The sequence below is a fragment of the Mizuhopecten yessoensis genome, unplaced genomic scaffold, assembly GCF_002113885.1.
Source record: "Mizuhopecten yessoensis strain PY_sf001 unplaced genomic scaffold, ASM211388v2 scaffold3627, whole genome shotgun sequence".
Lineage (NCBI taxonomy): Eukaryota > Metazoa > Mollusca > Bivalvia > Pectinida > Pectinidae > Mizuhopecten > Mizuhopecten yessoensis.
The window spans coordinates 999,895-1,025,354 of record NW_018405139.1 but is presented as its reverse complement, the minus strand read 5'-3'; the positions used below and the strand labels follow the sequence as shown (position 1 = coordinate 1,025,354).

At 39.1% G+C, this 25,460-nt stretch overlaps 2 protein-coding genes across 2 annotated transcripts in view; one reads left to right on the top strand and one right to left on the bottom strand.

Moving 5' to 3' along the window:
• Positions 1–3,360, bottom strand: part of LOC110447822 (galactoside 2-alpha-L-fucosyltransferase 2-like) — an 18,514-nt gene extending 15,154 nt beyond the window's left edge. The window contains exon 1 of the mRNA XM_021493761.1: positions 3,160–3,360. Coding sequence (XP_021349436.1) covers positions 3,160–3,187 — 28 coding nt within the window. The 5' untranslated portion in view covers positions 3,188–3,360. The remainder of the gene's footprint in view (positions 1–3,159) is intronic.
• Positions 3,361–13,458: 10,098 nt separating this feature from the next.
• The window catches only part of LOC110447855, a 17,859-nt gene continuing 5,857 nt past the window's right edge, over positions 13,459–25,460 (top strand). Inside the window, exons 1-6 of the mRNA XM_021493804.1 lie at positions 13,459–13,676; positions 14,649–14,784; positions 16,077–16,226; positions 16,970–17,074; positions 17,737–17,886; positions 18,650–18,754. Of these exons, the coding sequence (XP_021349479.1) occupies positions 13,515–13,676; positions 14,649–14,784; positions 16,077–16,226; positions 16,970–17,074; positions 17,737–17,886; positions 18,650–18,754 (808 nt within the window). The 5' untranslated portion in view covers positions 13,459–13,514. The remainder of the gene's footprint in view (positions 13,677–14,648; positions 14,785–16,076; positions 16,227–16,969; positions 17,075–17,736; positions 17,887–18,649; positions 18,755–25,460) is intronic.

The following is a 25,460-nucleotide window of genomic DNA, read 5'->3' as shown; positions in this document are numbered from 1 at the left end:
TGACGTAGTCCTCAGTACACTAGGTAATAGTGACGTAGTCCTCAGTACACCAAATATATACAGACGTAGTTATTAGTACACTAGGTATATACTGACGTAGTCCTCAGTACACTAGGTATATGCTGACGTACAGTCCTCGGTACACTAGGTAATAGTGACGTAGTCCTCAGTACACAAGGTAATAGTGACGTCGTACTCAGTACACTAAGGAATAGCGACGTAGTCCTCATTACACTAGGTATATACTGACGGAGTCCTCAGTACACTAGGTAATAGTGACGTCGTACTCAGTACACTAGGTATATACTGACATAGTCCTCAGTACACTATGTATATACTAACGTAGTTATCAGTACACTAGGTAATAGTGACGTAGTCCTCAGTACACTAGGTAATAGTGACGTAGTCCTCGGTACACTAGGTATATACTGACGTAGTTCTCAGTACACTATGTATATACTGACGTAGTTCTCAGTACACTAGATATATACTGACGTAGTTCTCAGTACACTAGGTATATACTGACGTAGTCCTCAGTACACTAGGTATATACTGACGTAGTCCTCAGTACACTAGGTATATACTGACGTAGTTCTCAGTACACTTAGTATATACTGACTTAGTCCTCAGTACACTAGGTATATACTGACTTAATTCTCATTACACTAGGTATATACTGACGTAGTTCTCAGTACACTTAGTATATACTGACTTAGTCCTGAGTACACTAGGTATATACTGACTTAATTCTCATTACACTAGGTATATACTGACGTAGTTCTCAGTGCCCTTATTATATACTGACGTAGTCATCAGTACATTAGATATATACTGACGTAGTTCTCAGTATACTAGGTATATACTGAGTTAGGTCTCAGTACACTATGTATATGCTGACGTAGTCCGCAGTACACTAGGTATATACTGACGGAGTCCTCAGTACACTGGGTAATACTGACGTAGTCCTCAGTACACTAGGTATATACTGACATAGTCCTCCACTAGGTTTATACTGACGGAGTCCTCAGTACACTAGGTAATAGTGACGTAGCCCTCGGTACACAAGGTAAATGCTGACGTAGTTCTCAGTACACTATGTATATACTGACGTAGTTCTCAGTACACTAGGTATATACTGACTTAATTCTCAGTACACTAGGGAGATACTGACGTAGTTCTCAGTGCACTTATTATATCCTGACGTAGTCATCAGTACACTAGATATATACTGACGTAGTTCTCAGTATACTAGGTAATAGTGACGTAGTCCTCAGTACACTAGATATATACTGACGTAGTTCTCAGTACACTAGGTATATACTGACTTAATTCTCAGTACACTAGGTATATACTGACGTAGTTCTCAGTGCACTTATTATATACTGACGTAGTCATCAGTACACTAGATATATACTGACGTAGTTCTCAGTATACTAGGTATATACTGATTTAGTTCTCAGTACACTATGTATATGCTGACGTAGTCCTCAGTACACTAGGTATATACTGACGGAGTCCTCAGTACACTAGGTAATAGTGACGTAGTCCTCAGTACACCAAATATATACAGACGTAGTTATTAGTACACTAGGTTATAGTGACGTAGTCCTCAGTACACTAGGTAATAGTGACGTCGTACTCAGTACACCAAATATATACAGACGTAGTTATTAGTACACTAGGTATATACTGTCGGAGTCCTCAGTACACTAGGTATATATACTGACGTAGTTCTCAATATACTAGGTAATAGTGACGTAGTCCTCAGTACACTAGGTATATGCTGACGTACAGTCCTCGGGACACTAGGTTGTAGTGACGTAGTCCTCAGTACACTAGGTAATAGTCACGTGGTACTCAGTACACTAGGGAATAACGACGTAGTCCTCAGTACACTAGGTATATGCTGACCTACAGTCCTCGGTACACTAGGTTATAGTGACATAGTCCTCAGTACACTAGGTAATAGTGACGTCGTACTCAGTACACCAAATATATACAGACGTAGTTATTAGTACACTAGGTTATAGTGACGTAGTCCTCAGTACACTAGGTAATAGTGACGTGGTACTCAGTACACTAGGGAATAGCGACGTAGTCCTCAGTACACTAGGTATATACTGACGTAGTCCTCAATACACTAGGTAATAGTGACGTAGTCCTCAGTACACCAAATATATACAGACGTAGTTATTAGTACACTAGGTATATACTGACATAGTCCTCACTACACTATGTATATACTGACGTAGTCCTCAGTACACTAGGTATATACTGACGTAGTTCTCAGTACACTTAGTATATACTGACGTAGTCATCAGTACACTAGGTATATACTCACGTAGTTCTCAGTATACTAGGTATATACTGATTTAGTTCTCGGTACACTAGGTATATGCTGACGTAGTCCTCAGTACACTAGGTATATCCTGACGTAGTCCTCAGTACACTATGTATATACTGACGTAGTCCTAAGTACACTAGGTATATACTGACGTAGTCATCAGTACACTAGGTATATACTATACTGACGTAGTTCTCAGTACACTTAGTATATACTGCCGTAGTCATCAGTACACTAGGTATATACTGACGTAGTCCTCAGTACACTAGGTAATAGTGACGTCGTACTCAGTCCACAAGGGAATAGCGACGTAGTCCTCAGTACACTAGGTATATACTGACGTAGTTATTAGTACACTATGTATATACTGACGTAGTCCTCAGTACACTAGGTATATACTGACGTAGTCCTCAGTACACTAGGTATATACTGACATAGTCCTCAGTACACTATGTATATACTGACGTAGTTATCAGTACACTAGGTAATAGTGACGTAGTCCTCAGTACACTAGGTAATAGTGACGTAGTTATCAGTACACTAGGTATATACTGATTTAGTCCTCAATACACTAGGTATAAAATGACGTACTCCTCATTAGACTAAGTATGTATTGACATGATATAGTTCCTTTGCTGAAATAGAAGAGCATCTTTAAATGCTAGAAATGATGTTTCTTTGGAAATGGAAAGTGTTAACAAACTAAGAAAACAGAAACATTATTCAATGACATACAAAATGTTAGCAACTGTTTCATATTTATTGTGTATATGAATATTTTGTTTGTTGCGATTCAATTAACTTCACAAACCTACCTTTTTTCGTTGCTTGCTTGAATTTCATTCTGCGATCGTAAAAGTTGTCAGGTATAATCCGTCACTGAAATATATATTTATATATATCCAAGTTGAAATTCAAATTTTGATTTATCTTTATGATTTACAGCTAATGTCCACACACTGAATTGTTCTGTACCGTGTGATCAATACCATTAATTATGTACTCCGTACTGTATTTGGCAAGTACACACGAAACACGTCGAGCCAAACGCGGTCAAACAACGCGATAGCATCGGTCATTGTTGTACTGTCTTTAAATACCGGGTCACATCGTTTAGCAATATATTGTCTGTAAATATACGATAACAATCACCCAAATTAATCTATAGCCATATTCATTTGTATAGGTCTAGAAGAAATGTTAAAAAAATATTTAAGTAAAGGATAAGACAGCTATACAGGAGTAACCGAGCTGTGTTTGACAATTCCGGCCAAATTTGACAATGAACACATGTTCAGTAGGGTGTAGAATAAAGTGTACACCTCCTGCACTAGTATTGCACAAATCAAAATCTTGTAGTCTACCTTTGTATTGTTTCAGCCTTAGTTAAAGGTACCGTACCGCTAACGTTTTTTTTTTTTATCTAAACAAAAAGATAAATCTGACATTTCTTAACGTTCTTATACGTATATACTAGCGGAAAAAAGAAACTGTGCATGCGGAGAATTGTTATAGAACATGTATTACCAACTGTATATACATGAAAATCCACACGCATGACCGAGTATGACACATACACACTATCCGTGTGTCATTGACAGTTTTTCCCCTGCAGTTTGCTCTCTATAGGCTTTGACCAGGTTGCACGTTTTTCTCGTCCAGCCATCCAATTCGACAACGAAAGTTTATTTTTCAACTGTTGGGTCAATCTGTTGAGACCAGTGAACAGTAAAAACAGCATTATAACGTTTTAATTTGTGCTATGCTATGCCGAGGCTCAATGAAAATGACCGCCTCCGGATTATTGGTATGCTTCAAGCTGGTATGGGCCAATCCGTTGTCTCTACACGTTTTCATGTCCATCGAAACACAATCCGGAATTTGTGAAGACGACATCAACGGTTTGGCCACGTCGGCGATCGACCTCGTGCGGGACGTCCACGTGTGACGTCACGTGAACAGGACAACCATATTCGGCTTGTCCATTTGAGAAATCGCTTCCACGGACAATCCCTGGGTTGCTACCAATAAGCCCGGGAACTGTACGGAACCGATTGCGTGAACGAGCTATCCGTCCGCGACGTCCTGCAATCCGCCCAGTTCTTCTGCCACGTCATCGTGTAGCACGTCTGGACTGGTGCAGAAGGCATCTGCGATTGACTCGACGGGATTGGACACGCATTTTGTTTACGAACGAGTCGCGAGTTCACCTGGATAGTAGTGACGGCCGTTCCAGAGTGTATCGTCGCGTTGGAGAACGTTTCCGTGACTCGTGTGTGATACAACAACGTTCTTTCGGCGGAGGCAGCGTTATGATTTCGGGCGGCATCACAGCCAACGGGAGAACTGGTGGTTGTTAACGGGAATTTGAACGCGCTGCGTTACCGTGACGAGATCCTCCGGACCCACGTCGTTCCATTCGTGCAAGGGCAGCAACGTCACATTACGCTACAGCAGGACAACGCCAGGCCACACACAGCTCGTGTCGCTATGGACTGTCTGGCCCAGCAGAACGTTGACGTGTTGCCCTGGCCTGCTGTATCCCCGATCTGTCGCCCATTGAACACGTCTGGGATGAAATGAAGTGCAGATTACGGCCATTGCCTAATCAACCGGTGACGTTGGCTGACTTGGCTGCAGCGTTGGTACAGATCTGGAATGCCATCCCCCAAGCATTATTGAACCGTCTGATAGGCTCCATGCGTCGACGTTGCCAGGCTTGCATTCAGGCAAGAGGTATTAACTTTGTGAACTCAGTATTAACCCCTGCTGTGTTTACGTCACTTCTGAGCGGAACTTATTGATTCCATAACGTGGAAAATGGAATGCAACTGTTAATAAATAACAAATAAATTGTCCCTGAAAACCTTGTTGTTCTACGTCATACACATTTTTTTTTATTACACATTTTAGGCATGCACAGTTACTTTTTTCCGCTAGTATAGCAACATTTATCAACTTTCCGATACTATCAAACTCGGCAAGTGAAACGTGTCAAATATATATATAAAAAAAAGTTTTATTTTCTTACGTGTCGTAAGGAAACGTGAACGGCCAGGCCGGTAGAAGCTGAAAGCAGATCGACTGCGCAGAAAAGCGAAAGAATACATCGATGAAGTCTTATATTTAGAACAAAGGGATTAGAATGCGCTAAGGGATGAAAAAGGGTTTGACTACCACTATCAATTGCGAAGTGTTTAATGGACAGATGAGAACTGAATCGGCTAGTATTCTGTAAACATGACCTCTGACACAGTCGAAGATCTAGTCACTTCGTTTGATCCTGCTCTCGAGACATCGCATGAATTCACGTATGTATAATATTGACGGAAACACGGCCTCAAACCTCTTTCTGGTGAGAGAATTATCCGTCAGTAAAAGTTTCGCACGCTTATACTTAAAACATATATAAGTCATAGAAATATTCCAGGATGTTTTCACCTAATATACAGTCTTTCAGACATATTGAACCACGGTAGCTTTAATAGTCAATTGTACAACTGCTTTGCAATTTTACAGGTATGGCCTGATAAAAATAATAGGAATTTATTGAATTCAAATTTACTCTCTATACAATAGCTAACTCTTTTTTTGGTAATGTATTCACACAGCATATTTCTGTGTGAATGTCAAGAGGTGAATAGCAAAAAATGAAAAATTATACTTGATTATTATCATGTAAATCTAAGCACCAACATTTTGAAAATGGAAAGTAAATGTCTGTACTGAAATCAACGTAATATGTCATTCTATGAGAGTTTCTGGTCAAGTTTCACCACCTGCTACGATTTATTAACGAAATTAAAGGGTTGCATTAGCTGCTATTTCTGGCAGGTGACTATTTATGACAAAACGACAGTTCGACAACACGGCAAAACTAACTCGTCATCACGACAACTCCGAACAATAAATTCGCTCTCACGACAACACGACAAAACAAAATTGATAACACGACATAAACAAGTCAAGATCACGACATAGAACATTTGTCTTATGTTTGATTTTGTCGTCATGTCGTGTTGTCGCATTTTCGTGACTTGTCGGCAATACAGTAGGTGCTATTACAAATCAAAATGGCCGCAATCGGTCACCACATCATTACGTACAATTAAAACATTATTGTTTATAATTTGAAAACAGGTTATATAGTATGCCTGTTTTATTGTTACTTCGTTCGTCATAACACTGGAATATATTTACAACTTATCGGAGTGGATGCAAGTATTTACAAAATTGTTCCGCTTAATGTGGTTTATAATAATAAGATAGTAATCCCCTACGGAGCCCCTTTGGGGACATGCTGATATTATTTTTTATCTGGTTTGCACGACCTAATATCTCGTGGGTACGTTGTGCCCACGAGATATTAGGTCGTGGGTCTCTTGTTTCACACTTTGTACGTATCATTTGACGTTAGATAAATTCTGAAATGTTTTGAATGGTTACTCTTGCGTTGTTTTAATAAACAAGGGTGGAATAATTTTGTACACCCTTTCCATAAACTTGGATGAGTTTTAAGTTTCAAAACCGAAAAAATGTAAAGTGATTCCTCGTGAATATTTTATATGAAATGGCCGTTTTCAAATACTGAAATTGTTGGTCGACATCTGGTGGTAGACTATCGGTACCTTATATTTGGTCATGAATGTGGTGGTAACTAACGAAAAGTTCAAATATTGTTTTTATTTATTTTACGATAATTTTAAAACAAAGTTTTCCCAACTTGTATCAATCACTCTTGTTGGCCTTGATGGAAGCGCGAAGATGGTGTGAATGTACATGGGAAGAAATAGGAATACCGTAGGAAGCCCTCCACAAAATCTATATTGCCATAAACATTAAAAAAATCGAAATCGTAAGAGATTTACCTGAATTTTATTTTCCGCAAGAAATTGAAAGAGCCAAACTTCCCTTTGCTAGCCAATAGGTTTATCTCCGAGGTTTAGACTGGAGAGGAGGGAATTATACTCACAAGAAAATGTGAGGTTTGATAAGATTAAGATACATCGCATGTCGCTGGTTGAGTTGTTTCCATTCATTACTGTTGAATGGTTCACTGTGAACAGATATTCATTCTACCGATTCGACCGTTTTGTACCGACTAATCTGGTATTCACATTCGGTGACACGCGCCATTACGATTTAAATGTCTTCAAAAGACCTATTCATATCTTTATCTGAAGCATTCAAATAAAGGGTCGACGTTGTATTGTTTAGATATATGTGTATATATGTATACTTACGGCGTAATCATTGGGTATTTGATATTCTTTCAACACGTGTAAAATCTAGATTTTATGGTGACCGCTTAGGGCCACATAGCTAATGTCGTAATCCTGCACCCTCGACCTCAGGTCGATAACACGACAACGCGACGGTCGAGGGAGCGAGATCACGAGATTGACCATATGACCCTAACTGGTCACCAGATACGTTAGTATTACAGTGACACGTTCCAAACCATCTATAAGATACCAGAACGCTATAGAACTGGCACTTGCCCTCCCATTGCCTACCACTTTATTCGAATACGTTCCTCTCTCACTATTTAGTTTATTTTTAAAATGATAACCTTATGTACATCTTATTTATGTTACCAATAAACGTGTAATGGTGTGATTTAGGGATTATAAGTTACTATCACATCCTGTTGTTTTAAGGCGGTCGGTGTTTTTTCTCCGTCACCAAAACTTGGCATGTCCTTAGATGACTGTAGTTGTTAATCGGACGTATAACATCCCAAACAAAACCAAAGCAAATCAATCTGTTCATAATACTAACGTTAAACAGTCTCTAAATAAATCTACCAACTCGCCGTGAATATTCATATGAAAGCAATACAAAACGAACTATTACAAGTGAAAAAATGGGGCTCTGTTGAGAGAGAGGTTGATTTTTGGTATTAAGGGATTTGTCAATCGGGAACCGTCGGCACTCGGAAATTGTCTGGTTTACGGAAAGTGCCGACATATTCCGACTTGTGTATGTCTATATAAATACTGTATCATAGGTACCGAATGCCATTGCAGAAGAGGTAACACTATACGCCCTGTGTTACATATCTTTGATCAGTTATGACCAATGATCAAACTCATGACCCAACACACGGTGAAGACACTTTGCACACCACCGACAATGTAAAAATAAAACGTCGCGCAATTAGGCGAACTAATTTGATGTGAGTGAAGGTCTTTATTTTGCTATCAGTTGTTTAACACAATTGTTTCGTTATAAAAGAGGGGTATGTTGGCGACCGGTGAGCAAGATGGCAAATAAAACACAGTGCATTGTTTCAAGGTTTTACTGTAGATGTTCCGGGAACATAGGATGAAAGTTTTACTTTTACTGTTGATAACGCTGACGAACTTATGAATTATTAAACAACATTGTAGTTAATCAAATTTTAAGAGTAACACACTCATATTAAGCTAGTATACCACTGAACGATGATGGGAGCCGTACTGACAATGATTCAACGTATCAAGAAAGAAATTACCCCTACCGCTATACATAAAGTGTTCGGCTATGACGTACTGTCTATACTACTATAATACATTGTAAGTGTACCTTGTTAGGTTAATTCAGGTCATTGTCTCTAATGCAGCAGTAATTACACTACAGTTTACATTCACTTATTATATTATTTGTATTTTAAAGCAAAGGGGCCTGAGAATTTGTTGTGTACAGCTATATTTGGTAAGGCCCACATATAACTGTAACAAATTCACAGGTCTCTGTGTTTTAAAGTATAAAAAAACTACACGCTTCCGCTTTCCTGAAAGTCTAACAAAAGAAAGAAAGATAACCACGATGTTTAAACTAATAAAAAGGGTTAAACGCAAAATGTAACATACAATGTATGTTAGAGCAGCAAAAAATAAGATCACACAGACCCTTTTTTATTTTTGGTGTAGCTCTCCTCAAGTTCTTTCCAATTATGAAGTTTGGCGAAGGTTGAGGTTTCCAGTAGTAAGTGTACTAAACGCAAAGTCTAACATAGATGTCGTGTTTGTCTACAGAAGGAACAGCCAATAACTTTCCTCCGTAATGTTGTGGTGATATAGAAATAAATCTGAATACATTTCGATTAATCCTTTTCGATCAATTGCACATACAAGGACTTGTCTACAATTTACATTCATATTTTATACTATTTTAAATTTTAAAGTAGCTAAACTCAACCCAACCGTTTTGCCGGAAATGGAGCTATGCCATGATATGCAAATTCTAACCAAAGAAATGCAGATAAAAGCAAATTCTAACCAAAGAAATGGAAATAAATGCAAAGTATCACAGAAGAAATGGAGATAAACTTAAAGTCTAACAAAAAAAAAAAAAAGATAAACGCAAAGTCAAACAAAAAAAGTTGATAAACGCAAAGTCTAACCAAAGAAATAGAGATCAACGCAAAGTCTAACCAAAGAAATAGAGATTAACGCAAAGTATTACCAAAGAAATAGAGATTAACGCAAAATCTAACCAAAGAAATGGAGATAAACGAAAAGGATAACCAAAGAAATGGAGATAAAAGCAAAGGATAACCAAAGAAATGGAGATAAAAGCAAAGGATAACCAAAGAAATGGAGATAAACGAAAAGGATAACCAAAGAAATGGAGATAAAAGCAAAGGATAACCAAAGAAATGGAGATAAAAGCAAAGGATAACCAAAGAAATGGAGATAAACGAAAAGGATAACCAAAGAAATGGAGATAAAAGCAAAGGATAACCAAAGAAATGGAGATAAAAGCAAAGGATAACCAAAGAAATGGAGATAAACGAAAAGGATAACCAAAGAAATGGAGATAAAAGCAAAGGATAACCAAAGAAATGGAGATAAAAGCAAAGGATAACCAAAGAAATGGAGATAAACGCATAGGATAACCAAAGAAATGGAGATACACGCAAAGGATAACCAAAGAAATGGAGATAAACGCATAGGATAACCGAAGAAATAGAGATAAACGCATAGGATAACCGAAGAAATGGAGATAAACGCAAAGGATAACCAAAGAAATGGAGATAAACGTAAAGCCTAACAAAAATGGAGATAAACGCAAAGGATAACAAAAAAATGGAGACTAACGCAAAGTCTAACAAAAAAAGGGTGATAAACGCAAAGTCTAACCAAAGAAATAGAGATAAACGCAAAGGATAACCAAAGAAATGGAGATAAAAGCAAAGGATAACCAAAGAAATGGAGATAAACGCAAAGTCTAACCAAAGAAATGGAGATAAAAGCAAAGGATAACCAAAGAAATGGAGATAAAAGCAAAGAGTAACCAAAGAAATGGAGATAAACGCATACGATAACCGAAGAAATGGAGATAAACGTAAAGGATAACCAAAGAAATGGAGATAAACGTAAAGCCTAACAAAAATGGAGATAAACGCAAAGTCTAACAAAAAAATGGAGATTAACGCAAAGTCTAACGAAAAAAGGCTGATAAACGCAAAGTCTAACCAAAGAAATAGAGATAAACGCAAAGAATAACCAAAGGAATGGAGATAAACGCAAAGGATAACCAAAGAAATGGAGATAAACGCAAAGAGTAACCAAAGAAATGGAGATAAAGGCAAAGGTTAACCAAAGAAATGGAGATAAACGCAAAGAGTAACCAAAGAAATGAAGATAAACGCGAAGGATAACCAAAGAAATGGAGATAAGCGCAAAGGATAACCAAAGAAATTGAGATAAACGCAAAGAGTAACCAAAGAAATGAAGATAAACGCGAAGGATAACCAAAGAAATGGAGATAAACGCAACTGATAACCAAAGAAATGGAGATAAACGCAAATGCTAACCAAAGAAATGGAGATAAGCGCAAAGGATAACCAAAGAAACGTAGATAAGCGCAAAGGATAACCAAAGAAACGTAGATAAGCGCAAAGGATAACCAAAGAAATGGAGATAATCGCAAATGCTAACCAAAGAAATGGAGGTAAGCGCAAAGGATAACCAAAGAAATAGAGATAAACGCAAAGGATAACCAAGAAATGGAGATAAACGCAAATGCTAACCAAAGAAATGAGATAAGCGCAAAGGATAACCAAAGAAACGTAGATAAGCGCAAAGGATAACCAAAGAAACGTAGATAAGCGCAAAGGATAACCAAAGAAATGGAGAGAAACGCAACTGATAACCAAAGAAATGGAGATCAACGCAAAGGATAACCAAAGAACTGGAGATAAGCGAAAAGGTTAACCAAAGAAATGGAGATAAGAAATGGAGATAAACGCATAGGATAACCAAAGAAATGGAGATAATCGCAAATGCTAACCAAAGAAATGAGATAAGCGCAAAGGATAACCAAAGAAACGTAGATAAGCGCAAAGGATAACCAAAGAAATGAAGATAAACGCGAAGGATAACCAAAGAAATGGAGAGAAACGCAACTGATAACCAAAGAAATGAAGATAAACGCGAAGGATAACCAAAGAAATGGAGATAAGCCCAAAGGTTAACCAAAGAAATGGAGATAAGAAATGGAGATAAACGCATAGGATAACCAAAGAAATGGAGATCAACGCAAAGGATAACCAAAGACATGGAGATAAATGCAACTGATAACCAAAGAAATGGAGATCAACGCAAAGGATAACCAAAGAAATAGAAATAAACGCAAAGGATAACCAAAGAAATGGAGATAAGCGCAAAGGTTAACCAAAGAAATGGAGATAAATGCAACTGATAACCAAAGAAATGGAGATAAACGCAAAGGATAACCAAAGAAATGGAGATAAACGCAAAGAGTAACCAAAGAAATGGAGATAAACGCAAAGGATAACCAAAGAAATGGAGATAAACGCAAAGGATAACCAAAGAAATGGAGATAAACGCAAAGGATAACCAAAGTCAGTGAAGAAGAAAATACGATTACAGTGACGTATGTTTGATATGTTTCGGCGTAGCTCTCCTTAGGGTATAGTTTGGTGACCGTTTGGTTTTAAGTATTAGGGCAATGGTACTAAAAGTCTTGTAAACATATCGTACGGGTCAGCATACGGAAAAGCTGAAGTTTAGGTCTTCCATTATGTTTCATAATCATGGGAATGTTTGCGACGAATTGCACGTGCAAAGCATGTGTTTGTCGTTGAGCGCTTGTCAGGTTCACCTCTTAAAAAAATTTGGAGTTTTTCCGTCATATCTGGAGCAGGAAGTTCCAAATAGTCGTTCGAAATGATAGGAATCGATATTTATTTTAATTCGGGAGAAAAGAGGCTAATCGACGCCCCCAGGGTATTTTAATAAGGTAACAGTTTCACACACACGGAAGTAAAACGTAATACCGACATCTTTGCGTCCGAAATCCGGTCTCCCGAACAAAACAGGCCCAAAAGGGAAAATCGGTCCATTTGAGACCCATCAACGAACTTTCACAAAATGTGTATTCCATATACTGCAATAAACTTTGATTTGATGAAACAGACAGAAGACAAAACAGGCGGCTAAAAATTATATGTTTTAAACGGACAAATATAGTAAATGATTGACTTCCTGTTCACTTGTTCGTGGTATCTCTTTGGTTTGAAAAAATATATTTTGTAAGAGAGTGCCTATGGTTCCTAACAAGTGTTATTAACTTGATCACTACATTATGATATTTTCTATTTGAAGTGAAAATTAGTTCCACGAAGCAATGGAGACCATCGAACGGTCCATTCCTCTAATGACCAATGAAATAGTGGTTTGCTACTTGTCACCTAGTCCCAGAGAAACGTTTTCTTTTCACTCTCCTCTCCTTCCTTGATATAATATTGTTACTTTTTATTTCTCACCGGGAACCTTATAAATGCTTACACCCATCCCATCCCTTCTAGACTTTTAGAAATTCTTCCATTTAAGTAAGAAACGTGCTAACTTGCAACTTATCTTTACAGCCTTAGTTGGAATGATTTTGTGATGTCATTGGCCTACCTCACAACCTACCACCTGTCTGCATTTCGGCCTTATCAGGGATCGGTTTCTTATCACCACGTGCACAGGGACTTGACACACTGATAATTGTCGCCGAAATCAAATATATAAATATATTTCATATATAGTCCATACGACAGTTAAATCATCCTGTCCTGTCCCTATGCTTATCGTTGACTATTAAACCGAGTCACATAAGCAGTGGTTCAGAATTCGATTTCATTTCTGACGGAACATTTCTGTCTTCATTCAGCATGATACATTTTGTGGTGTTGGTAGTGACCGTAGGGTACGCCTCGGCTTTAGTATGTACCCCAGAGTTATGTAAGGGTATAGATAGGGACACACCCCTCCATTGTGCCGGATCCGTCATAAAAAATGGCGGATTCTGTGGCTGTTCTGACACCTGTGCAAAGGTAGGGAATGGTGGTTGTCAAAAAGCAGCCTGGTGGAGAGCACACCTATTAACATTTAACATCTAAAAGAATTTAAGAGATATCTCATCATAAATTAAATCAACTGTATTTATGTATATATAATTCAGATATGCTATGTAATTTAAATGATGAGAAATTACTCATTTAACGCTTTTATATAACATTTAAAGATATCTTCATAACAATTTTTAATTAATCACGGAATTATATTAGATATATCTATGTCTGTGCTTAAATATATATTATTCATTTAAAAATTGTCCAATAAAATTTAAGGAAATCTCTATTATATTTATGTATTTCTCTATTACATAAAATATATATATTATTATTTAATGTTAACATTTATCTCTTTTATGATTCAAGATATCACTTATAAGTTTGCTGTTTCTCTTTTTGGTTTAAACGTTAAGTCGGCTTGTTGTAAATACTAGTCAACCTAGGGAATCCCTAATTCCGGTGTGCAAGGGGAGATAACGAGAGAGAGAAATCACGGTTTAAAATGCTGTAACGGTGCATGGAAATATCTACAGTTAATTTGAGGAGAGACAGCTATAGAATATTTTCCTGTCGCTGAAAAAGTTTGATACTACTAACACGTTGCACTGTGTAGCTCGCAATGGCGTAAGGAATACCGCCTAAATCTCCAATAAATATGGCGTCTAATGAAAAGGTTGTTGGAACCCCCGCTTGCCAAACTTGCCAATGCCTTTCGTGAACAGCTTTATTATTTGTTCATGAAGAACAACACTCTGTAAAATATATACATATACTCCACCGCGTCCCATCCCCAGACCCCATCCCCTCCCGCTTTCCCATCTCCTGTAAGGTTTGACCATTGATTACATTCCTTTCTGTTTTTGTTTATTTTAATAATCAGTGGATGAGGGAATATTTTCGTAAAAACATGTGCCCGGTTTATCCAGTTTCCAGTGTGTTGTATCTTTATAGGTGGAGGGCGAGGCGTGCCAGGCAACTAACATGTTCGGAATGATCCCTGCCGGACGCTGTGACGACGGACTTGAATGCGTCCATCTAGCCGCGGAACACTCCCGGCTGGGTTTAGGACAATGCCAGAAGAAGCAAGGTACATGTACTGCGACAATGGTATTTTTATTCTCATAAACTGCAATTTACAATTTATGGATATGTATATAAGATTCACATTGGAAATAATTACGTCAGACATCTTATATATATATATATACGATTGATGGTCGGGTGGTGAAGTGGATAGCGCTCCCTACTTTTACCAAGGCAGCCGGGGTTTGTTTCCTCGATCGGAAGTTAAAAGGTATGGGTTCAACTGCCGGACTTCTTATGGTACTTCGGTTTCCTCCTATACATTAAGACCCTCCGCGCGCTAAAACCCGGGCCAACAAGAGTGATTAATATAAGTTGAAATAACATGTTTCGTAGTTGCTGTAAAATCAATAAAGTTTATTATTGATTGCAATATCCTAAGTATGAACACAGGGCCTGAGAATTGATATCAGTATGTCTGCACCTAGCCTATAGTGTAAGGAAAGTGATTTTATTAGACGAGTTAAGGGCTTAGAACAACTGTTTGTAAGATCATTCGGAACGTCATACATACGAATGATGATCATATACCTTGTCTTTCAATACCTAACAAACATCAGACGAGGCTAAAGCATCCAAATATTATAATTGATGATCATGCCCCTGTGATAATGTACATATGCTTTCCTTAAACTTCTAAATATGATTCAAATTATGCCCGTTTGTATATTTTTCTATGTGGTAGTACTCATAGTATATGTGCTTAAATTGATCCCACACCCCATCCTTTTAAACAATTCCTTCCTAAAGAAATTGTAGTTATCTTCAATCTCAAACCGATACTGAATTCATTTTTAAAAATTCAATTAACTAATCCAAAAGACGTTTTTAAATAAATTGAAACGCGACTTTCGTGCATATAACGTTATCATTTTTAAAACGATATATCATCTCGTTATATTTAACCGTTGATCGATACAGCTGCATCAAACTTCAACATTACCATATATAAATACCCCCTGTACTGGCTGTAGATAAACCTACCGAGGACTCGAAATCATGAAGACACAACACAAAGAACTCTGTAGCACGAAAATGTCTTCCAATCGGAAACTGTTCGGGTGCTTCCGTCATACTGCTAAAGTAATCGTCGACCAATGGCGTCGTGACGTCAAAGTCAAGGACCATAACTATTTATAGGACGTTAATCACAAACAAACCAAACCAAATCAAAGTCAAGGAACGTTTTATAGTAAACACGTGAATTCTTCCCTCTATACGTTGACAGTCGTTCACGAATTATTGTGTTATCAACATATCTGCAGCCAGGCAATTATCTCTCTTTTTCCGTTGTAGTTTCCTCACGATCATTGGATGTTCATGCACAGACTCGTTGTGAGCAGATGCGAGCAGTCCAGCAGATTTCCTTCGTAATCTATCAGGGACAGTGGATGGCTAAGTGTGACGCAATGGGAAACTTCGAGCCACAACAGTGCGACAATCAAAGTATGTCATTTCTAAAGGTTTAAGTAACAGGTTTCAAGCGATCGGCACTTATCAATGTGTTTGAAACAAACTGCCAAATCTTTCGGTTTCACCTTTTTAAATGACAACATGATCGCTCAGAATTTCCTCTCCAAACTGTTTTACACCAGCCTCTTGCCTCGATCACACAACATGACCAACAGGGACAGCTTACTATTAAAGTGTATCAATTTCAATTTCCTACTGTGAATTTTCTCTTTCTTGAAAGTTATATCTCTTATTCCTCCACATACGATGTTTATATCTCGCGGTCGATTCAATATTTGCTCCGAATACCTCGATTTCCACGATAAATGGCGATGCTGACGAACAAACTGATATGGTAAATACATAACGGGTTTTAAGGTATACAGGTTAATAAAGAGTATAGGCAAGTACAATGGTCGCCATCAAGTTATTATCGGGAGATATTTTACTTTCCTATGCGATATAAACATCGAGGGTAATAATGCTAAATTTTGATTATTTTGGTTTAGTTACGTTACCTCTTCATCGGTTCTCTCTTTGAGAACATGACATTACTAGGATTTGACCTGAAAGCAGAAGATGCTTTATCTTCCGTTACTAGCTACGTTACAAATGGTGTCATTGCACAATTTTGAACCTGTACTTGTTGAATACAAGCAATATTAAGCAATATAGTCAAACATATTACTATCTTTTTCTTATAAATCAGCTGGGTTTTTTGGGGTTTTTTTTTACAGATAAATGTTTCTGTGTTGACATAAAAACTGGTGTGCTGTTGACGGAGAGACAACTGGGACAGGTGTTCTGCTCGGGATCGACTTCGGTTGACACCTGGTCGTCGGGTAAGACACACTGAACAAACATGATGAGCTTGCCTGCAAAGCTGTGTTATACATATAGATTACGAACGCCATATCAACAAAGTTCAATGCTGATATTACCCTTTTTAGAATATTTTAATATCATTTAAATTAATAGGAAATTGTCAAAATGTCACATTCAGTTCATTTAGCGTATACATCGTGTATTTTCTGATGAATAGAGATTAATGAAATGTCACATTCAAATTGACCACACGTTCCAATATTGGAAAGTACAATGGAATACAGTTAACATTTTTGTCACGTAACCAAACGCGGGAAGACAACGATGGGCTATAAGGTAAGCAAACTAATTGATGCGTCAATAGACATCAGGTCTAAACCCAGAGAGGTGGCCATGGGCGTCAAGGTAATAAAACCAAGTAAGGTAGCCATGGGCGTCAAGTTTATACAACCAAGTAAGGCGGCCTTGGGCGTCAAGTTTATAAAGCCAAGAGAGGCAAAGTTGAGGACCATAGCTATTACTAGAACGTTAAGCACAAACAAATCAAACCAAATCAAAGTCAAGGAACGTATAATAGTAAACACGTGAATCTTCCCTCTCTAATTTGACAGTCGTTCACGAACTATTGTGTTATCAACATATCTGCAGCCAGGCAATTATCTCTCTTTTTCCGTTGTAGTTTCCTCACGATCATTGGATGTTCATGCACAGACTCGTTGTGAGCAGATGCGAGCAGTCCAGCAGATTTCCTTCGTAATCTATCAGGGACAGTGGATGGCTAAGTGTGACGCAATGGGAAACTTCGAGCCACAACAGTGCGACAATCAAAGTATGTCATTTCTTAAGGTTTTAGTAACAGGTTTCAAGCGATCGGCACTTATCAATGTGTTTGAACCAAACTAACTAATCCTTCGGTTTCACTATTTTAAATGGCAACAAGTTCGCTCAGACTTTTCTCTCCAGACTGTTCTACACCAGCCTACTGCCTCGATCTCACAGCATGACCAACAGGGACAGCTTACTATTAACCTGTTTGATAAGTGTATCAATTTCAATTTTCCGACCGTGAATTTTCTCTTTCTTGATAGTAATTTCCTTTTTCCTACATATACGATGTTTATATCTCGCGGTCGATTCAATATTTGCGGGCTTGCTCCGAATACCACGATTTCCACGATAGATGGCGATGCTGACGAACAAACTTATATGGTTAATACATATAGGGTTTTAGGGTATACAGTTTAATAAAGATTATGGGCAAGTACAATAGTTGCCATCATGTTATAATCGGGAAATATTTCATTTTCTTTTGCGATGTGAATATCGCGGTGTTCAATGCTAAATTGTGATTTGTTTTGGTTTGGTTTCGTTACCTCTACACCGATTCTCTCTTTGAGAACATGATATTACTAGGATTTGACCTACAATCAGAAGATGCTTTCCCTTCCGTTACTAGCTACGTTACAAATGGTGTCATTGCACAATTCCGGAAATGTACTTAGATATTGAATACAATTAACCAATATTGTTAAACCACGCACTTAGATATCTATCTTGTAAGTATGTATACGTCTCTTGACTTTTTTTCACAGATAAATGTTTCTGTGTTGACATCAAAACTGGTCTGCTGTTGACGGAGAGACAACTGGGACAGGTGTTCTGCTCGCGATCGACTTTGGTTGACACCTCGTCGTCGGGTAAGACACACTAAACAAACATGATTAGCTTGCCTGCAAAGCTGTGTTATACATATAGATTACGAACGCCATATCAACAAAGTTCAATGCTTATATTACCCTTTTTAGAATATTTTAATACCATTTAAATTAAAAGGAAATTGTCAAAATGTCACATTCAGTTCATTTAGTGTATATGTCGCAGGGAAAACAGTTCACAAACTCCATTTCTCTGTATACATTTTATTATTTCATTTCCCCGGGCCGACGTATACTGTACAGATATAGTACAGGATTCAGAACTACAAAGGAACCCCTGCAAATACAATTTGCCAACATTACAAATAGACCAAATAATACAAGATACCATTAGTTATTCTTTATAATAATGAATTCGACGCGTTTCGACCGATAAAAGTATTAAATTGTAAGAACAAGTACTGTTACAAGTATCATTTACCTGATACCGTCATGTTGCCACGCAGTAGGAAATATTGGCTCGTCATGTCAAGTAGCGCTGATCCCCGAAGGTGATTGTGTCAAACGCTCTGGCTAGAATGCAACGCCCACCGCTATAGTAACTCTTTTTATACGACACCCCACACATTCGCGCATTAATTTCACTCACCGACACGCACATCGACCCACCCTGGTCAAACTGGACAAACGGGTACAATACAGGTAAACACAATTACGTCACATTTTACAGGTTATACATAGACACCGGGGAAACCCCGCACAATACATTGTAAACAAAGACACTCCATGTAACTAGTACCACACATTAAATGTGACCCTACGACATACACCCCCTGTTTAATGATGTCGTCTCGACGTCTCAAATTAATAAACAATATTTCAATCGTTGTATTCAGCTGTCAGCACCTTAATGCAAGATTATTGCATCATATTAGTTGTAACCCTGTAAAGACAACAACTATAAGCCAACTATTAGTACCTGTAAACAAAAGCATATATATCAGCCAAATATTATTCTGGGCAAAATTATTTGTTTACTTTAGAACACATCATTTATCATGACGATATACCCTGAACACGATTCCATGGAAAGATACTATAAATATCAAATCAGAAATTTATTATCCGTCTGACAAACATATCAAATCTTAAAATCTATTTAAAATTATTCCTCCATCTGAAAAGATGATAAGGACCAACTCTAACACAATTCCTACATCTGAAAAAAACACAAGAACCACCACTGGCATGGCAGTTTGTAGCCTTTCAGAAAATTATATTAGACATCTATTTACAAATCTCACTCCGTCTCTACATTTATTTTAACATAAAATCCAATCCCCCTCTACTACTTGACCCATTTGCCAATTACCATATCTCTCTGGAGGATTTCTCACCCTACCCGAGCGCCTGGGACTCGGTTTCCTCTCTATTTCCCTATGAGAGGATTCATTTATCCTTGGTATCTCCGGCATTCCCAGAACCGGTCCGGTTTCCTCTTGGGAAACCCGACTAACACTGTTCTCAATGTCCTCAATGTTCTCACTGTTCTCAACGAAATTGTCAGGAATATTATTCTCCAACATAGATCTCAAACCTCTATGGGAATGTCTTGGTCTATACAGGTATTCCTCCTCCGAGCTTGAACCTGAACCCGACGACATGCTATCTTCCCGTGGTTCCGTCCTAGTGGTGACTGCTTTACGCCGTCCCTCTGGAGCCACTCGAGAACTCGAAGTTCCATCCTGAAGCTCCGCCTCATTCCGTCCCGCGTAAGGTAACAGCATGTTTCTGTGCAAGGTTCTAACTCTACCTGGACCTTGTTCGGGCCGAACTCTGTATACTGGTGTGTCCTTGTGAGGTTTGGACAAAACCTTGTAGGGCAATTTTTCCCACTTATCAGCAAGTTTGCACTTACCCCTTAGGTTAACATTTCTTATTAACACCCGGTCTCCTGCCTTGAGAACTGAATCCCTTACCCGAAGATCATAATAATGTTTATAGGATTTTGCAGATTTCCTGGCATATCTCTCAGCAGTCCGGTAAGCAAAACGTAACCTAGACTTAAGCTTACTTACATATTCCGTCTTTGGTTGAAACTGAGGAAACTCAAGGTCATGTAACCCAAAATAGGCATCTCCAGCCAGCCTAGGTTGTCGCCCAAATAACAAATAAAATGGGGAAAAACCTGTACTCACATGAGTTGCTGCGTTGTATGCATGAACCATTGCTGGTACGTGTGCTTTCCAATTCTGTTTCTCCTCGTCCTCTAATGTACCTAGCATCTTTAACAGTGTTTGATTAAATCGCTCGGTCATGCCGTTCCCCTGAGGGTGAAAAGGTGTAGTACGAGACTTCCTTGTTCCAGCTACCTTACATAGTTCCTGAATGATCCTTGATTCAAAATTTCTACCCTGATCGCTGTGAAGCCTGGCAGGAAAACCATAGTGGACAATAAAATTGTCAAATAGAACTCTGGCTACCGTAGTGGCTAATTGATTTCTGGTAGGTATAGCTTGGGCGTAACGGGTATAATGATCCGTGATCACTAAAATGTGCTCGTAGCCTCCCTTGCTACTCTCCAGTGATAGAAAATCAAGACAAACCAACTCCATCGGCTCTGACGACACAATTCCAACCATCTCTGCCCTATTTGTCACTGCAGTTTTTCTTCTGATACACCTATCACAACTCCTCACCTGTTCACTCACATCTTCCTCCATCCCACACCAATAAAATCTTGGTTGGATCAGAGATATGGTTCTATCCCGGCCCTGGTGACCTTGATCATTGTGGTAAGCTTTCAACACCCGAGACTTCCACTTATGGGGAAGGACAATACGCCATACATACTCACCGTCAAATTGTTTACTATGGACCAGTTTCCCTCGTCTTACCTGTAACCGGTCCCAGACCTTTAACAGTTTCTTCACTGCAATAGGTTCTCTGGCTAACTTGTTTCCCGACAATTTAGTCTCCAACTGTTTCAATTCTACTACCCGCCGTATAGTAGCATCATTTTGTTGCTCATCTAACCAGTCAACTTGACTAAAGCTCTCACCTGATAAGGCTTGATCATGTTCTGCTCCTGGTAACTGTGCGGCACTGCATAATACTAAAGTCTCGGCCAAAGGTAACTGACCTCTCTGCACAGTGGCTGCTGTACACACAGCTCGCACAACTTCAGGAAATACACATTGCTCACCTTGTCCGGGTTTACGTGACAACCCATCTGCATCACCATTGCTCTTGCCAGAGCGATAGATAAGCTTAAATGTGTAGTTTGCCAATTCAGCGACCCAACGATGCCCTGTTGCGTCCAACCTGGCTGATGTTGTGACATATGTAAGAGGATTATTATCAGTGTACACCTCAAACTCTGGCTGACCATACAAATAATCTTTAAACTTATCGGTGACTGCCCATTTTAAACACAAAAATTCCAGTTTGTGAGCTGGATACAGTTTCTCACTAGGTTTCAAACCACGGCTGGCATATGCGATCACCCTGTCCTTACCCTCTTGGTTTTGGTATAACACAGCTCCTAGTCCTTCTAATGACGCATCTGTGTTTAATTTAAACGGCTTTGAGTAATCGGCATACGCCAGAATTGGCGGACTCATCAGCTTCTCCTTGAGTAGCTCAAATGCCTTTTTACACTCCTCCGACCAAACAAATGGAGTTTTAGGTTTCTTTGACTTGGTTTTCACAGTGGGATGACCAATGAGTAAATCATTTAAAGGTCGGGCTATTGATGCATATCCCTTTACAAACTTGCGATAGTATCCTGTAAAACCCAAGAAAGTCCTTACCTCTTTAACCGATTCGCATGGTTTCCAAGACTTTAATGTCTCTACTTTCTCCTCATCGGTAGCTATTCCCTGCTCACTTACCACATGTCCCAGGTACTTAACCTTGGTTTTAAAGAACTCGCACTTGGTTGGGTTCAATTTAAGACCGTTTGACTTAAGTTTCTCAAAAACTGCCTCAATCCTTTTTATGTGCTCCTCAAAATTTTCCGAAAATATCAGGACATCATCTAAGAATATCAAACATTCGCGGAGACACATGTCACCCATACATCGCTCCATCAACCTCTGAAATGTCGATGGAGCATTACAGAGACCAAAAGGTAATCTCCTGAACTGATAAAATCCTAAAGGACCAACAGAGAAAGCTGTCTTATCCTTGTCCTCATCACACATCTCTACTTGGTAGTATCCAGACCTTAAGTCCAATTTTGAGAAAAAATTGGACCCTACAAGAGTATCGAGGGTGTCATCAACTCTTGGCAACGTGTACTGGTCCTTAACAGTCCTTGAATTTAAAGTCCTATAATCTATACAAAATCTTAACTGACCATTTTTCTTTCTTACCAACACTAAGTTTGAAGCATATGAAGACATTGAATCCTCGATTACACCAGATTCCTTCATCTCCTTGAGATGCTGCCTTACCTCTTCATACATGGCCGGGGGTATCTTCCTATAAGGAAGTCTAAAGGGTCTGTCATCGTGCAGCCTCAACCTATGTCCATCTGACTTGTGGAAAATAATGAGCTCCAACTCCCCAATACCTGTTGTACTTTTAATCTCTGGGTACTGGTTAAGTTATCAGAATCAATCTGAACCCCTAGTGACTCCAAGTCTAAGGTTTCACTACTAGACTTACCTGGGGTGTTGTTTTTTTGATCACTCGCTATATCCTTACCATGTTCTTCAGGTTTCCAGTGGTCAACAACCTTGACCTCACTCAAAGTACCAAGTTCCGATCCTCGCGGTATTTGTATAGGATAAGCTAACAAATTACACACCCTAACAGCCACTCTAGCTGTTGAGCCTGCGGTCAACTTCACCACTCTGGGACATACTATCACTCCCTTAGGAGAATCTGCACTAGTCTCAACCACAACTGTGTCAAGTTTTTTAGACTGTCTTACTATTCCATGTATAGTCAACGTCTCCCCGGCACCAATTTTAGTAATCCTATTGGTGGTTCTTACCGATAGAGAATTACCAATCTCTAGACTGCTGAAGGCCGTCCTCCAAACCTGGCCTATCCCCTCAACCTCTCCGAGTGCTAATAATCTGAGTACATTAGTGCCAACTATCACAGGAACATTTCTGTTGTAATTTGTTTCGGGTACTACCAACATTGGAACAGACACTGTCTCCTTTCTGTTCAGACACAAAATTTCTGCCTCAAAATACCCAGAATATGGCAGTTTACTACCATCAGCACAATATACATCCACGCCGAAATCCCCCAACGTTCTGAGCTCTAATTCTCCTGATAATGATCGAAAAAATGACTCGCTACATGTGGTAACCATCGATCCTGTATCCACTAAACACTTGACTGGACTACCGCAGACCTCTATAATGGCCTCATTAGCTTCTCCGACCAAGCGTTTTCTGACAATGTTTGGGTTCTTACCATCACCTCCCCCTATTTCCCCATTAATGAGGGAGGTTACCCTTTTGGTTGTGTTCCATTGGAACCCTTACCTGCATCATTTTTCTCCTGTTGCAATTTGTCCTCTTCATTCTTCCTGTAGTTTCCTGACCCTCTGTTCTGATGCTGGCCTTGGGTGTTTCTGGAAAAATGGTTATCAACTTTAGTCTCTAATGACTTAAGCTTACTAGTTAAACCAGTAACCTGCTCAACTAGTTTATCTATCTTTGAATTTAGGTCACCATCCACCTGCATAGGCTGGTGTTGGGTACCCTTCTTCGAAATAGTCCCTTTTACCTTGTCAGCATTTTTTATTTCTAAATCGACAGCTCTTACCTCCCTGACCAAAGCATCAAATGTTCCAAGTTTTGCGTCATACCTGTGTCTGGTCTGGTTTTTTAGCCTCTCACTACTCAGTGAAGTCCAAAATTTCGACCTAAGCATGCCCTCTCGTGCTGAATCTTCTATATGGCCATTATCAATGGCGGATTGAAGTAGCGATTCCAGCCGACAAGCAAATGACACTACTGTCTCACCGTCTTGCTGCATCTCTGAGTAGAATTTCTGTAATGTAGCCTCATGTGTGGCTACATTCCCAAACAAGCCATCTAGTTTTTTAATGATGGTTTCGCACCCCGCCTGCTCTGCTAATGGTATCAGCATCTGTCTTGCGGTCCCTCGTAAGGATTGCCGTACCGCCTGTGTAATTGTGGCAAGGGAATAATGCTCATCCCTCAGGATACACCTTACCTCAAATTTCCAAACATTAAACCCGACATCACCTTTCTGGTCATCTCCACTGAACGGCGATATTTTGGGTGGACGGGGTAAATTCCCTTGGGTTCCACTAGCATTGGACAAAAACGTAAATTCCCCATCAGTTGAGTCTGAACGTTTAAATCTGAGATTCCCTGGAGACGGTAGGTCCTCGATTTGACTAACCCCACCAAACTTGGCCCTACCTCTACCCCCTATTTTAGGCTCTGGAGTGCTTGTGGCGCTTTTCCCTACCTTTAGCATCAGGAGTTGTTCATATTCCTCTTTTGTCAACACTTTATAATCTTCACTTTCCAATAATTTCTTAACAACCTCTATATCTCTTACCTGAGCTTCACCTCCTGTAGCCTTAGTATCGCCCGGGGCGACGGTGCCTCCTGTAGCCATCTTGAAAACTACTGATACTCAGGAATCTGGATACCTATATACTGTAATTAATATATCTGCCCCTAAAAATGTGGGAGGAAATCTTGCAGTTACCGGTTAATATTAACTGGTTACTGGTGTCGGTGATTCA